At 26.2% G+C, this 16949-nt stretch overlaps 1 protein-coding gene across 12 annotated transcripts in view; it reads right to left on the bottom strand.

The window, feature by feature from the left end:
* Window positions 1–6311: 6311 nt before the first annotated feature.
* Window positions 6312–16949, bottom strand: part of up (Troponin T, skeletal muscle) — a 44131-nt gene continuing 33493 nt past the window's right edge. For 7 of the 12 annotated variants that reach the window (XM_071177597.2, XM_071177603.2, XM_071177602.2 and 4 more), the window contains 5 exons: window positions 16855–16925; window positions 16707–16728; window positions 13676–13756; window positions 8434–8787; window positions 6312–6742 (listed from right to left, as the gene is read on the bottom strand). In XM_071177597.2, coding sequence (XP_071033698.1) covers window positions 8473–8787; window positions 13676–13756; window positions 16707–16728; window positions 16855–16925 — 489 coding nt within the window. In that variant the 3' untranslated portion in view covers window positions 6312–6742; window positions 8434–8472. Of the gene's footprint in view, window positions 6743–8433; window positions 8788–13675; window positions 13757–14801; window positions 14883–16706; window positions 16729–16854; window positions 16926–16949 lie in introns of all 12 variants that reach the window. The other 5 variants (XM_071177606.2, XM_071177608.2, XM_071177610.2 and 2 more) reach the window with 1 other exon arrangement.

Here is a 16949-nt window from a genome sequence, read left to right as displayed (position 1 = left end):
TTATTTAATAATGGTCGAAACGATTTTAAATTATAAGGTATATAATTTCTTACTTCATTTTAACGAATGTAATTTCCCATGGTAAAATACAAAACTTATTTCAATTCGATCGAATAGTTCCCACGAAACTGAATTTCGAAAAACTCATATTTTCAAAACGTAATTTCTCAGGAACTATTCGATCGACTTTGAACAAGTTTCTTATTTTACTATGGAATATTACGTTCCTTAAAATGACGTAAGAACTTGTATACCTTATAATTCAAAATTCTTATTCAATTAAATAATTAAAAAAAATAATTAAAATTGTCTGAAATTCATATTTCGCAGGGACTTATCTTTGGATAAACGAATTTTATAACTCAGTGCAAATATTTTTCAATTCACTTAAAAAACTTTCGAAGTATAGCAAAATACGCTAAAATTAAAATTAACATTAAGGGATCCAAACCTAGGACATTTCCTGACCAAACTATTGGACCAAACTGTTTCCCTGATTGCGGCTGCCCCCTATATTTTGGGGGTCAGAATTCCGAATCAGTCGAAAAAAAGGTATGTTTATTCAGAGAGAGTGCGTTTTTGTGTCTGATTTCTAAACTCAAAATATCGTCTTCACTTGTTAATTAGCATATTTGAGATCACCCCTTCGAGTCATTGAGTTCTAGAACGTGAAGATCAAAAGTTTTCAGGGCGGTCCGTTTTTTTTTTCTGGCACTGTACAGTAAAAGGAAAAAGCATTAGATTTCTGATTATATTTTGACGTAGGTACATAATGCATGCACTGGGAAAAACATATTGTCAAAATTACCAGAATATAATAAAATTAACCATGTTTCTGGCTCTATTGGGGACGGACCAAAAAACCAGGTAATTTTACCAAAGAGCTTTGGTAATAACGTTTTGCTAAAATTAATAATAAGAACAATCAATTAAATTTATAAAATTAACATGACTTTTAATAGCATGCTGTTCAGTAGTAGGTAAAGTAAAACTAGGTAATTTAAATCGAAAATCGCTAGTTTTAACAGTGCTAATATAGTTTGAGATTACGTAAAAAGTTCATTTTTTTCACCTCTACTTTATTTAGCAAACATTTGCTAACTTATTGTTCCCTATGAAAGCTGTAAGTTAGCATCTACCAACATTGGAAATGATAGAAAAATATGCATTTGTAAATCTACAAACGCCTCGACAAGGCGGAACTAAATCAGTAACTTAATTGTTACTCAATAACTACTGCATCAGGGTAAATAAAATTACTGCATCAGGACTGTCTCCATCCTAAAATGGATGCGTAGAAGTAGCGGATTAAAATCCCACCATCAATTTACTTATATTCATTATTACGCCCAAATACGCACGCTTGTGTGACCATTACAAAGCTCAGCTAATACGCCATGGAATTATTTGAAAATTATTTTTATTATTATTATTTTTTTGGGTTAAATCGGAAAATTTTTTATAAGAAAACTTATTGCTTTGCTATATTTTATATTCCTAAGTTTTGCTAAATGTCATTGAAATCTTTTTGTTTAATATTTTTTTACAACTTCAACCATATTCTATAAAAAATTCCAAATCAAATCAGAATCAGAATCAAATCAGATAAGAAGTATCAGCACCCTGGGTGCATCATCCAAAAAATTTATTTTACGGTAAAATCTACTTTTACTGTAAAATTTTATATTGTATATTATATTTCTATCTGGATCTTTCATAGTGTATGTAGTTTTTATATACGTCTTATTTCAATGAATAATCAGTAATTTATAAACTAATAATACAAATGTCTATTGAAAGGAAAGTTAGGAATTGTCAATTGAAAGAATTCAAATAAATTTCCATAAAAAAAAAACGAAATACAGAGTGATAAAACCTGTTCTCTATTTGAATGGATACAATTCCCGTCAACGAGTAAAATAACTTCTCATTTATTTTTTGTTAGTGTGTCACGCTTTCTACTATTCCTAAGTCTAAATTCTGTTTAAGTTACAGAATTACGTTGTTTATTTTTCAAATTTACTCTGAGAAAGAAGTACGATCAAAACAAACTAAATAATGGTAAAACATACCGTATTTCTGGCTCTATGGGTAATTTTTATCGAAGCGCTTTGGCAATAATTTTTGTAAAATTAACCAAATATATATTTTTATAATTTGTGATAAAATTAATTAAATGTGGTAAAATTAGGCAATTGATACCTGAACCTTAGAGTATGGCATAAAAACCATTTATCCGGTAAAATGTATTTTTAGGTTTTGCATTATTTAGTAAATGTGTGATAATACAATTTTAAAATCTAAATGTCCGATAAAACACCTACTTGATGAAAGAAAGAATTACTAGATGAATGGTATAAATATCGTATATACCATAATTATGTAGTTTTTTTAACAGAAATGTCAGTACATAAAATACGGTAAATTTTACCAGAATATTTCATTTTTTCACCTTGCAGGATATTAAACGCTTTACGCAGTTGAAAATCTAATCATAGATTTAAATTCCCTTTCGTGAAAATCACTCAGGACAGCTCTTCATCTACTGATCTAGATTTCTGGATATCGTTCCAAACTTTGGAAAATTCTAATAATCAATTTAAAGGTTTTTCTAGTATTCCATCTTTTTTCCAATGTTTGAAAAAAATATTATAATTTCGACATATCGCAACTCCCGCCTAACATGTTTTTATCTCCTTTCTAGCAATAGCTAGTTCAAATTTCTTCCTCTTCTCTTACTGGTTAAATCATATTCGCATGAATTTGCCTTGTTACTTCTCTACTGTCATTTAGTGTTTAGACACTGAGAAAGGTTTTTCTTTACAGAACCGATTTTATAGTATGTCCATTTATCTGTGCATTATCACGGTGTTTTTCTTTTCATATCTTAACTAGTTTTTTTAAATTTGTAATCAGTTTTTTATTATACAATGACTTTTTTGTAAATAACTTATTCTAATCATAGATTTTGTGCAAATCCCTAACTAGACCAGTTACTATTTACATTCGCTTGTTTTTTCTTCTTCTAATTTAAATTTTCACGTGTTGTCAGGCACAATTTTCTTACAGTCAACACGGTAAAAAATTCTGAATCAAATCATATTAAAAAGTACTGGCACTACATTTTATCGCAAAATCTGATTTTTCTGTGAAATTTTACAGTGCAAAATATCTGATTCACCATAATTTTTACTGCAAGGATGCGATAAGAATAAGATGATAAGAATAAAGAGATGAAACAAAGAAAAAGGAGTCTATTATTTAAGAGCTTTTTTGGTGAAAAATCATTTTTTGGGCAAAATTTAGTGTTATTTGCTTAGACGAACCTATCCAAAGTTTATGAAAAAATTTACGTATTAAAGAATTTTTAAAAACTTCAGTGCGAGTAAAATAATATATTAAAAGTATTCTATTTAATGGGAAGTTTTGAAGAAATTACAGTGACTAATACAGATGCATTATCCATGAATTTTCGAATTTCAATTTTGTTTATTTTTCAAACTCATCATATACATCAGAACTATTTATTCTATCTCGATATGTTTTGTTAAGATGAAAGATAATATAATCCTCTAAAATATAATGCCTCCAATTTTAATACTGTTTTTTTTTTTTGATTTTTTATATTCTTAAAAAACTCCTTTTTCCGAAATTAGGGTAAAAAGTTGATGCGTCTCCAGCTTACCACTTGGTAGTTGCTGATTTCAACATTAATTTTACATTAAATACTTAATATTCTTGAATAATTCATTAAAGTTTTTTAAAACAGGTTTATATTTTTTTGCTCTTAAATGATTTAAATTAAATAATTTAAAGCATGGGATGCAATTTTTAAGCGATTTTAAATTTGCTTTTAAATAACTGTGCATGTATGTAAGGAACATATAAAAGTAAATATATTTTAAACGTACTTTTCCCTACACTGATTAAAATGTATGATCAGAGCTATCGAGTTGGACTAAAATTTATAATAATTCTGGTTCCATATTATAACACCAAGAAGTTTGGTAATTTTTATAGAAAAGGCTTTGTGAAATATGATAAAATTTAGTATTTTTATCATGATACATTAGATACTTTAGAATATAATATAAAAACTATTTATTCGACTAAATGTACTTTTCAGATTTATATGTTTAACTAAATGTGTAGTAAAAACAACTATAATTTTGAAAACCTGAAATTTCGCTAAACCATTACCATATAAATGGAAAAATAACAAAATTAATAGAGTACATGCCATCTAATTTTTTTAACAGAACTGCCATTACCATGAAATGAAATCTTTTTACCAGAATTTTTTTTTACCGTGTAGGATAACATTTCTATTGGTAGTTTTGATATGACCATCTTAATTTAGAACTTTTATCTAAAAAGGCATTATTTTAATTCCCTGAAATAGCTTTCATATTTATACAACTGTTTTTAAATAACTACGCATACATATTAAAAAGGACATTTAATAGCAAATAAATTTTAAAGATTCTCTTTTTTAAGATAGCACAGCTAGTATTTCCACTTTTCCTTTTTATAAAAAGGTTTTGATATATTTATTTTGCTCCATAAGTAGTTAATATTTTTTGTAACTTTCCTTGGCAATACCATTGGCGTTATTTTCCAGTTTGGCGCTTTCAGGGAATTCCCGAGAAGTAACCCTTTCTTTCGCGGGATGCACTGTGGGACAAATCTCTTTAGCGTCTGTTCCGGTAGCCAGATCGATCGCATCAACTAAAGAAATGTCTGATGACGTCATACTCCAACTAAACTATCACAAAGGTCACTGGGTTACCTCTACAACAGTGTAGTTAGAGCGTCTACCAAAGACAGAACTGGAAGGTTCTACTTTCCGGTATCCCTGAATTGATTACTTGCTTTAGCATGGGAAATACCAAGTTGCGTTTCACGTATAATGTATGAGACAAGTTTTAGGACATTTTCTACTTAACATTTCATTTTTACAAAACAGATAATAGCTTGTTGTTTAAAGTAAAAAACTGTGATATAATTATGCTATTTTTTTATTAAACTCCGGTACTGTTAACGCAACATTGATCAATAACTGTAATTTTATTTTTTTTGAAAATCATATATTGAAATAATACTAAGTTTATTGAACAGTTTTATTAAATTTATCATCTGATGTTTCGACTAGGCATTTTTTTTAAAAGTGAACGATTAAAATTTTGGGAAGAGTGATGAAACACGTGCTATTTTAAAAAAATAAAGTATTTTTATTCATTAAAATTATACTGCTATACATTATGCTTTGCAAAAATTAAAGATGCTTTATTATTGTAGTGGTAGTGAATGTGTTTTAGTTTTACATTTTAAATTATTTAATTGAATTTTAAACCATAAGAGATTTTAATTTCATATTTTTATTAATTTTATATTTTTATTAATTTTACATTTTTATTAATTTTATATTTTTATTAATTTTATATTGTTATTAATTTTATATTTTTATTAATTTTATATTTTTATTAATTTTTTCATATTGTACTAAGGAAAATATGACTGTCTTTATTTATTTATTTGTTTTAATTTCCTAAATACTTGAAAATATTTCCGACATATTCGGTATCGTATGTTCTAATGTTATGAATGAAAAAAAAATAATTATGTAGAGTCCAATACTGATTCACTTTCATTTAATTTTGGTGGAAATAAAAAGAACACGTATTATATAGTTAATATATGAACATATTAATATAGTTAGAGATTACAATAATTTAAAAAGTTAAAGAAAAAAAATAATAAGCAGATTCAGATTGTAATGACTAATTTTTTCATAAATAGTTTATACGTAAAATCTAAATGTAACTGCTTTAAATTTAATTTAACAAATCACATTACAAGCTGTAGTTTTACTAAACTAAATATTACTCAAATTTTTGAATGAATTTTTTTATAGAAGGATTACTTACTTTTAAAATTTTTCATTTATTGTTTTTTTTCTTTTTTCTCTATTTAATAACAAAATTAAATCCTCGTACGTCTAGTACATTCTTATTTTTTTTTTCAAAAATTAAATTCCAACTTCCAATTCCATTTTTTGCTATAATCGATCATTTTATAGGAAAATGACATAAATGAACATTTGGAAAAATATTATTCTACTCACAGTACTACGCAATATTTTTATTTCGTAGATAAAAAAATTAATAAATTGCTAAACAATTAGTATTGAAAATAAAAGTGCTTTATTTTGCGAACATAAAATATTCCAAAAAAAAAAAGTCATGACTACCTTTATTTTTAGAATTTGATTGATTTCACTTAGTCAAAAGTTGAATAAATTGAAGCATAAATCACAATAAAATTTATCTTTAATAAATATGTGGATACATATCATTGTATTATAAACATGTAGCCAGATACAATTAGTTTCAAAACAGCATGGCCGATGTATTATACAATGCTTTGTTCAAAGTAAATGAACAAAGCATTACGCGTTCCTTTAGTTGACATTATTTTACAGCAAAATAAAATAAGCAAATATAAACGAACATGAAAGAAATTAGGAATGACAGGGCATTTAGGGTATTATTACACTGTCCACAGAATTTTTTATTTATATTTTTGTTTTGTTTTATATATCTAAAAATGCTTTAAATTATAAAAAATGCCCTTATTAATATTAAACATGACTTTAAGTTCGTGAGACAAATTTAAAATAATTTTAACTTGTAGGCACAAATTCAGGAAAAGACAGCTATCCACACCTAGTTGCCAGGGAATCCTGAAAAAAATAATAATTATACATAAAATTACATTATATCTTTAATAAATAATACCATTAATGTATAAAAATGTGATATGTAATAAATAAATGCGATAAATAAAATGTCGTTTGCGGCTTATCACAATAGTGTAGTTTGTCCCCATATACTTTAAATCCTTACGAATGGGATAAATACTTTTTAGTTTTAAGCTTACAATGACTTCTTAAAATTAAAAACATAATAAAACATAACAATATGGCAATTAATATATTAAATTTATCTACAACTTTTCTGCATAGCTTAATAATAATTATGCAATTATTAAAATTATTACAATAATTATACAATTATTATTGTAAAAAAACACAAGTTTATCCCACGCCTCTCATGATGCAAAATATGTTTATTAACGATAAAACAATTTACAGAAATTAATTGTTTGATTTTAATACCTATTTAAATGCCTGTCACATTTACATTTACTTATTTATACATCGATATGTATTATTTGCCAATCAGATATCTGATTATTCACTTACCCATAAGGCATTTGTTTCTGTCAAAATTATATTTTTACTGGTTATAAGAAATCAAATATAATTTTCAAAACTGTTTTTTTATTTAAATTATAATAGTTGAATGAGCATTAACTGAATAAACTTCTAGCAAAACAACCGAATGAATAGATAAAATATTGTCCAACACTTCAATTAATATCAAAGCATCATGGGAGAATACCTAGGTAACTAAAATGGAGTTAAAATACGAGTCGAATTTTCAGGGAAGTCGCACTTTTTTCCCTAAAATACCACCTACAATAAATACATTTGCGCATGATTGTCCGTAATTAATTTATGTTTGCCGGACGTTATCGTGTCGTTTGCTGTAAGCCAAAACAAATTTTTAAAAAATTTCGGTACGTTAATGGAAGAAATTTAAAAAAAAAAGAAGAAAAAAACATCTTTTAGGTTGACAGCATACGGTGTATCTTAGTTTTCGGGTCTACAACTAACACAATAACAAGGATGTTAAAAAGTTTATCTTATAAAATGCTTAAATTTTATCTTATAAAATGTTTATAAATATTGTTTTGTTTCCATAAAATTTGCTTTAAATACTCAAGCGTATAGAACACTTTTGAAGTTTACTAAAACAAGTTATTTCAAAACCATGCAATAAAAAATTTCGGATCAAACTACGATATAAATACCGTCACTCAGAATTGGTACATTTTACCGTAAAATCCATTTTTACAGTAAAAAGTACAGGTATATTTATTTAAATGTATGTTACGGAACAAACAATCTGTTGCGCTGTAGTTTTTTCCGTAATAATTACCTCACAATCACTGAAGCATTCTAATTAAATAAGTATTACTGTAAAAAATACAGTATTATATTTTATGGTAAAAATGGATCTCACGGTAAAAAGAATTTTAGGATTTTTTTGCTTACGGTTCGTACTATCAACCATCAATTTATGATCATCGATATATCCAAACTGGTTTTGATAAATCGATATTACTCAATCATTGATTTTGCGGATTTTATTCAAGTGCATTGCTTTTACCTTACCTTAATATTGATTTGAGGTCATCTCACTATTTATGTTTTCTTTTTTATTTCTTTTTGACACGGATTTAAAAATTATTTATTAAGATGGAAGTTATATAATATCGTGCATTTGAACGAAAATTAAGTAAACATACTTAGGAAAGTTTTTCTTATTCAGTATGAAATCAAGCAATTTATTCTTCTTCTTCCTCTTCTTCCTCTTCCTCTTCGTCTTCTTCCTCTTCTTCTTCCTCCTCCTCTTCTTCCTCTTCTTGGGCAGGAGGTGGAGTGGCTTCTCTGGGAGGAGAGGGTTCTGGGTCCAAACCAAAGCCAGGTGGCTCTAGATCCAAAAGATCGTCGTCTTCATATGTTCTGTGCTCAATCACTTCCTTGACTTTGGGAGCAGTTGGATCCCATTTGGGAAGAGCTTTTGGACCACGCTCTTTAAATTGATTCATTCTCTCGGCCCAAGTTTTTTCATGTATATCCTTTAATGTTGTCTCTAGGCCCTATTTGTAGTTCATAACATATTTCAATTATTTAGAAAAGCATATATAAATCAAAATTTGTTTAAGATTAAAATAAATGAGATGTTCAGGTTTCAGTGAGGCAGTTTTTCAAAATTTTGCAGAGAGAAAATTTATTTTACAGTAAAACTATCTTTTTAAAAATATCCAAATATTTTATATCCAATTTTTATCCAATATTTTTAATATCCAAATTTGAGACTTTTTGAAAATATTTTTTTCTTCCAAAAATGTTTCATTTTTATTAAAATAATTTTTTGGATATAGCTGGCTTTGATATGAACCTAGTTGAATTTGCACTTTATGGTACGAAAGGAAACTATTGGCACTTACTTTGCACTTTATAGTAAGGTTGCAAAGATTTGTTTTTTTAATAAATATTTTTAAGGATCTTATATTTATAAAAAAATACGTTTTCGAATAAAAATTATCAATGAAATTGATGAATTGAAAACTTTATTGTTTGATTATTTGATTGATGAAAAACTTTAAAGCTTACATTTTAAAGCTGGTTGGAAATGAGTAAGTCCAACCGTTTATGTAGAAAATTGCATTATAAAAAATATTCAGTCATTGCATGTAAACATATAATAATTTTAATTTCTATCAATTTAAACTTAGTAGTCTAGATTTGAAAAATATTATTACATAAAATAATTTTTTTTAAACTGAGATAATAGAATGGAACAATTTGAATTTAACTGAAAAATTTGAAGAAAAAAAATTTAAATAGAAATGTTAATAATTGCTTGAAAAATGATAATATATTATGTTCGGAAGTGGCCCAATTTCTAACTGTTGGTTAAAGTTGAATAAAAAGTACCAAGTAGCAGAAATGTGACTGCTACTTGGTAACTAACAACCTTATACAGTGATATGCCTAAAGTTTTCTACAAAACTGCAGTTAGCACATTTTGCAATTGGGCAACTCACATATTGATAACTAAATTACATATTATGCGTTGGAATATTTTAGGAATTCCTTTTCAATCTTATTGAATAGCAGCTCAACAGTTCTAAAGCGGATTTTAAGGAACATTTATTGATTTTTAAATAAATATCATAAGGAATTTATAAGAAAGAATGAAGATTAAATAAAAACTTTTTGGATTTTAATGCTTTAAACTATTTATATACATTTGAAGTAAAAAGATCTTCAAAAATGTACGGGAAACCAGTTGCATTTATAATCCTTAAAAAACAATATTAAAATTTACGAAGATACTTAATACCTAATCAGATTATTAGTGTCAAGTAATTATTTTTTTTAAAATAAATTACACAATGGCAATAAAATAACCGTTATATTGGAATTAAAATAGCACAATCATATACAGTTAAACATAATTGTTTTAATAAGGTGTAAAGGCATATTTTGTTTAACAAAAAAGTATTTTAAACACTTTCTCAAATACGAACTCATGCATAACAGCTTAAATCAGGCACTTATGGGGCTTAATATTTAATAGAAACTGAATTAAATTGGAAGTATACTGCATGTATACATGCATTTGAAGTTATATGAGAGTTCTCATGCATTTTGAGCTCATAAAATATATATTAAGTGTTTCTTTTTTTTAATTTTTTATTTTTTATTGCCATTTCCAAGTAGGTGGGAAAAATATTGACTGACCTTAAATTGCATTAACAAAAACTCCAAAAATATAACTCTTTAAAATACTATTTGTATTAAAATGGTTGATGCAAAAATGTGATCAAACCAAAAATCACTTCAAAATATGTTTCAAAATTGTATGAAGAACAAAAGTTTCAAAAATAATTAAAACAAAACATATTAATTTCAAAAAATACAACAAACAAAATTCGTTGAACAAATAATGCGTATACTCAAAAAGTAATCAAAACACAAAAATACTTTTTCACGTAACTCTCGATGACTCGAATATTCGTTAAGGTAAGGTCTTTCATTATCGCTAAATTTTCATTTGAAATTTATATTATTTGCAGTAGATTAAACCATTTTTCTGATGAATCAAAATATTTAAAGTAAAAGATTAAAAAAATTCAAATATCATAGAAAAAAGTTATCTATCAGGATAAATTGCTTGGCTGTGCATTTATTGTGATAACTAAATCCTGAATAGAATTCCTGGAATAGAGTAAAGGCCACTAGAAATATAGCAAAATATGAAAGCCATCTAAAGCTACTTCTTTATAATATCTGGATTTTGAGTATCATTAAGTGTGTAATCCATGCAGAAAGGTTGTCAAAAAATAAAACGTAGTATTATGTAGTGAAAGATTGCAGAAGCATTTAGTAACTAATCCATAGAGCAAGATATCTGCATACCGTGCACAGACTAGAAATAGAGAGTAAATAGCCCTAACTTAAATTAATGTTCAATAAAAATTTGAACAATTCGAAATAATTTACTCCAATTCCATTTTTAAAAAAGAACTAAAAAAATGAGCCTTTGGGCGATGTGCCCATGTCCGAAAGGTTGTGAGTTCGATACCAGCCGGCCAAAGACTCCCTATGTAGTAAATGGTGACTTGTGCATGTTAAATCTGTCGAGTCCCAAAATCCTCCATATTCCTATAACAAATCAATACCTCTGAGGCTACAAAATTTTAGATTGATCACTTGCTGATTCAGGTCAAAGTAATGATCTGTAGATGAATGAATGGATGTATGAATGGGTCCAAGCTCTAAACGGGCTATGACACGTGTGCGGCTGAATTAATATTCGTTATAGATGGCGCCCTTAAAAAAGAAGAAATTCGCCCTCTACCCTGAATTTTCTTTTGGCAAGCGGCATTAGAAATAACAATAACAAATCACCCTTTTCCACTAGTTAATTATAGAAGGTTTTTATCTCTATATAAGATAAATGCAAGGTGAATTAATTAAAACGCCTTCAACGAAGGTAAATATGCTTAAATGCCTGTAGACTTACAAAATTACAAGACTACGCAACTGAACACTGATGACAGTAAATCAGAAATGGATCAGCTGTTCAACGCTAGTCATAAGATAAAATAAGTCATAATAAACAATTTAGAATCAGAATAAGAGAATCTGGCACTTTTTCGAGTATAGCGACCGAGTTTATCAAATCAAAGTGACGATTAGTCGATTCGCAAACTACTACCACAATTCGCAGTACTTGCGAAACTTTTCCCAAAATCTAGGTTCCTATGGTTTTCTCGAGCCATTTGGCCAAACATAAGATTGTTTTCGTTGTTTTTCTCTCCATATAACTCAAATGAGAGTTAATTTTACCCAAATAGTTATCCACGAAGGCCAGATTTTTCCAAATACTTGATTCAAGAGTTCACTTTTTTTCTTGATTGATTTCAAAACAACAAGCCTTATAGAATATTCCTCAGCGAACAGCAATCCGCAATAAATTAATACTTAATATTAATATTTGAAATTGTTATTTCTTAGATACTTTTAACAGTTATTTTAAAATTTTATTAACTGGTTAAAATAAAATTATAGCCATCCTACTCTTAATGGAACAATAATAAAAGGGCAACAGCTTATAAATTTTAAATTTTGAAACACGCTTTATAGTTTTTAATAAAAAATTTATTTATAACTGCTCAACTCAGAGAAAAATTAGAAATTATTTTAAAAAAATATGCTTTTGCAGCTAATTTCATGATTATACTAATAATAAGCTCAAGTGTAGAAAATAAGCTAGTTTAACATGAATGCATTTCTGGATTGTAAATGAAAAAAAACCGTGAAACCAGAAGAAAATGCTTATTATTCCTTAATAGCAATTCATTTAAAAAATTTTATTAATTTGCTATAAATTTGATACACTTACTTCAAAAATTTACGTTATAGTTTAAATGATTCAAAAAATTTGTATTTTTATAAATTTCGAGTCATCGAGAGTTTCGAAAATGTCGAGGCGTGGACAACGTACTTGTTTCCCTAAATTTAAACTAACGGAATAAATTAAACATAGGACGATAACAGAAATACTATAACATTCTAATATAATGGGTGTAAACATGCAACCAGTTCATTTAAAAAAGGTAACTGGATAAGAACCTCATTCACTAATCTTTTTTTACATGTTATATTGTTGGAAAATTTTAAAAAAGTTATAATACATTCCGCATTTTGATCAAAAATAAAAATTTGGTTTTATAAAACTAGATGTTTTAAAATTAATATAATTTGAAGTTTTGAATCAAACACAGTTAAAAAAAATTTGATTATGGATTTAAAAAGTTTAATATGGGGCATTTAATTATTAATTTTAAAGACCGTTCTCAAAATTTAAATAAGTTATCTCATAATAATTAAATTAACATTTAAAAAAAATATTTGAGATATGTCAGTAGTTTAATTATATCCATTCAAAAATAAAAATATAAAATAGGGCGAATGAAAAAAAGAATTAGCCTTTTTATTTTTATTTTTCATGTATACATAAAAACTTTATTTATTTTCCCTTTAGCAAATCTTTATAAATTTTGTTATCAAAAACTATATGATTAAGAATTGAAAAACTAAAACTGGAAATTTCCAAACTTAAACCTGCACTGTTTAACTGAAGTATAGTAAAAAATTATCGGAAATATTTTCACTTGATGAAGATTTTAATTGTTAAAAATTTAAAAATAATAATAAACGTTATTCTTATTGTTGCAAACATTATTCTTATTCGATTCTTATTCTTTATTATTCTTGTTTTAATTTCGAAAAAAATAAAAAAATTATTAGTTTATTTACACAAAACACAAGGGAGACAATATATACAAGGCAAACGTGTCTATAGGATGCACAAATCTAAAACTACATTAATATTATTTTATAGAATTTGAGTTAGGGTTTTCGAAATAAGGTGAAGAAAACCTAATGCTAAATCTATTTTCAAATACATACACCGTCAAATAATTGTTTCTTGTCAACATACGTCCTCCTGTCCACTCGCCTCTCAAATTTGCTTGCAACATGAATTTTTGGCTAAGACAAAACAAGGAAAAACATTTAGACACAAAACTAAAATAATAAAAAGAGTGTGACAATGAAATTTAAACTTTTTGGTGTCATTTCAATAATAAATAAATTACAAACCAAAACGGATCGCAATCTGTTGGTAAAAAAAGTTTTATTCCAGAAATATTTTTAACAGATAAATCACCAAAAAACAATTTTAAAGAAAAACATCTTAATATTTAGATATTACAACTAAGTCGCCCCGGACTTTCGATGACATTAGCATTTTTTGATTTAGTTCCTCTTTTCGGGCACTTTTTTGCATTTTAGAGCATTTTCTAAGTTTTGGGGATTATTCCTGCATCTGTTTTTTATTATTTCTTTTGCTTTGAGTCATCTTATTACATTAAATGTAATAAAAAAATTGTTTATGACTCAACATATTTTCCATTCTTTGTCATTTTTGCATATAGCATTTATTACAAAATTTTATGAACATTAAAAATGTATTGCATTGGTTTATTTGCTATGACTTAAATGAACATAACTTTAAGGAAAACAAATATTATATAAATTTATTATTTTTACTTAATAGGGCATTTTTTGAACGTTTAAGGGAAACTTTTGTATTTCAATGGTATTTTTTTTGCATTCTTAATGGTATTGTTCTTGTTTTTTAATGGTATTTTTGCAATTTTAAGGCTATTCTATAAATTTTTACTTCATGAAAGTGGTTTTTTAAATCTGGCGGTTAATTATTTTTAGAATTCATCTTTTAATATTTACATTTTACAAACTTTTCATTTTGTAGGACAAATTATTTTAGTTTAAACAAAAAAAAATTTAAAAAATACAATAAAAAATGTCAGTATTTTATGATTAGATAGTTTAAGTCATAATAAACATATTTTTGAAAACGTAAAGTAAGTTTTATACCTTAAAAGTTTCCACAAAAGCCTAAAGTCAGAAAAGTGCCATCCTAAACATATATTCATAAGTAGAGTGTGAGTATTGATAAGACATCAAAACTACTTCATTGTCACACTTGAATCATTTTTTCACACCCACTTACGCTTTCAAACCATGACTTCTTATCACCAAATGACCTCCTATCCAACCGCCGCTCATATTTGCTGGCTACCAAAATCTTCGGCTTCAGGTGGTATGGGATGATAAATGGATTAAAATGAAGGTAAAATGGGTAAGAGGTTAAAAGGTAAAAATAAGTATGCTTTTGAATTAGATATGTATACATTTAGAATTGTTAATGCATGTTTGTACATTAAAAAAGGTTAAAATTAATTTTATATTCTATTTATTTTATAATTTTATATCCTTTGTCGCCATTTCCTATTTTATATACAACTAGATGAGGCTAGTAATTTAATTATAGGAACTGTACCAAATTTACTTTAGTTTGAAGTAAATATCACTTACATCCTAAAATATAACTGTATTTATTTTATTGCTTATTATTTATTGAATACATATTTTTAATATATTAAAGATATTTCTGAAATATAAATACGATATAGCTGCTGTGTTTAAGTAAAACTATCCATGTAGTAATTAACAAAAATTCATTAGAATATTTCTTAAGTTTCTCTATACAATATCCCGGTAATGTTTCTTGCATAACTTTAAAAATATCTAAACAAAAATATTCATCTATTTAAAAGCATACCAGAATATTCAGGAAGACAATTATTGTTTCAGTTACGTGAAGTTTTTAATTCAGGGTTAGCAAAGTTAAATGAGAAGTTTGGACTTAATTCCAAATGTTATTTGTCAGGAAATTATATAAGGTTCTTAAGATAAAATTATAAAATAGGATTAAAAGATTAAAATTAGAAAAATGAATGGGATGAAAATTTATAAGAAATAGTCATACTCAAATGAACGCAAAATTTTAAATTCTAATACTAAAATTCATTTAATTTAGTGAAATAGGTGAGAAAAAACAATAAGTATAACCTCTTACTAAAATATTGTACCAACTGGTGTAATAGAAACATCATATTGTGACATCAGAAATATTATAAAAACATAATATCAGATATTTTAAATGGAATACAAGAATTTAACAATGCTAAAATTTTTAAAGCTACGTTAAAAGCTAGAATTTTTAGTTTGCATTTAAAATCCTTAGTAAAAAATTTAAGCCTTTCTTATAATTTTATAAAGACATGTAAATATTGAAAGGCATATAATAAAAATAATAAATAATTCAAATCGATCAAGAAAGGTTCAATAAATATTCAGGATCAAAAAACATTCAAGATCTCTTAGAAAACTATAATACACGCACGATATTTATTTATTTTTTATATTTATTCCTTTATTTATTAGTTTAAGCAACTTTTTTCCCTTAAGACTCGTAACAAATCTACGTTTTGTAGAATTAAACATTCAGTAGTAATTTGTATGCCTATAGTTTTCCTTTAAGAAATAAGAACTCTAAGAATAACTTTCCGTTAATAGATAAATTAATAAGTTTTATTTACTGCAAATACGCTGCAAATATATAGAACTCATAAAAGAAGTTAAAAATCGCGAACACAAGGAAAATAATAAAGATTAATGAAAAGAGAAGGAAAAAATATTAAAATAAAATATTTTTAAAATTTATTTAAACAAAATTTTACTTAAAAAGAAATTTAGTTAAAATAAAAATAGATGTTATGTAATATCCTTAATAAATATATATCCTTATCTTTTCAATATTCTTTATTATTTTGCATGCTTTTTTTATATTTTTGACTTATTTAAAACGTGGTTAATTAACAATTAACATGCATTAAAAACCACAATAATCAAAGTATCTAATTTTAAGATATAAAGTTCCATTGTCTTTAAACTAATTTTTTAACATTAATTTAAATACTCAAATATTTCTGATACAGTAAATTGTAACTTGATTTTCATAATAAAATATTATAACTAAGCATTTTAGTATCAAATTCCAAAGATAACTTACTGGATATTTTCCTTCTGCTTCTCTGTAAAATTAAAAAAATAACAGTTAAAAACATTTTATAGCTTTATTTAATATAGTTTAACATTTTTTATATTGCAAGCAAATAACACTAACAAACAAAACCAATAATAATATAATAATTACTTACGCAGGATCAATTCCTTTTTTAAGAGCCTTTTGTCTGTTAATTTGTTTTTGCCTTTCAGTAAGTTCTCTCAACTATGAATAAAACACACATGGAAT

The sequence above is a fragment of the Parasteatoda tepidariorum genome, chromosome 2 (assembly GCF_982258835.1).
Source record: "Parasteatoda tepidariorum strain Cologne lab strain chromosome 2, Ptep-v5.0, whole genome shotgun sequence".
NCBI lineage: Eukaryota > Metazoa > Arthropoda > Arachnida > Araneae > Theridiidae > Parasteatoda > Parasteatoda tepidariorum.
Note: the sequence above shows the minus strand (reverse complement) of the source record. Positions and strands in the feature narration are given on the sequence as shown.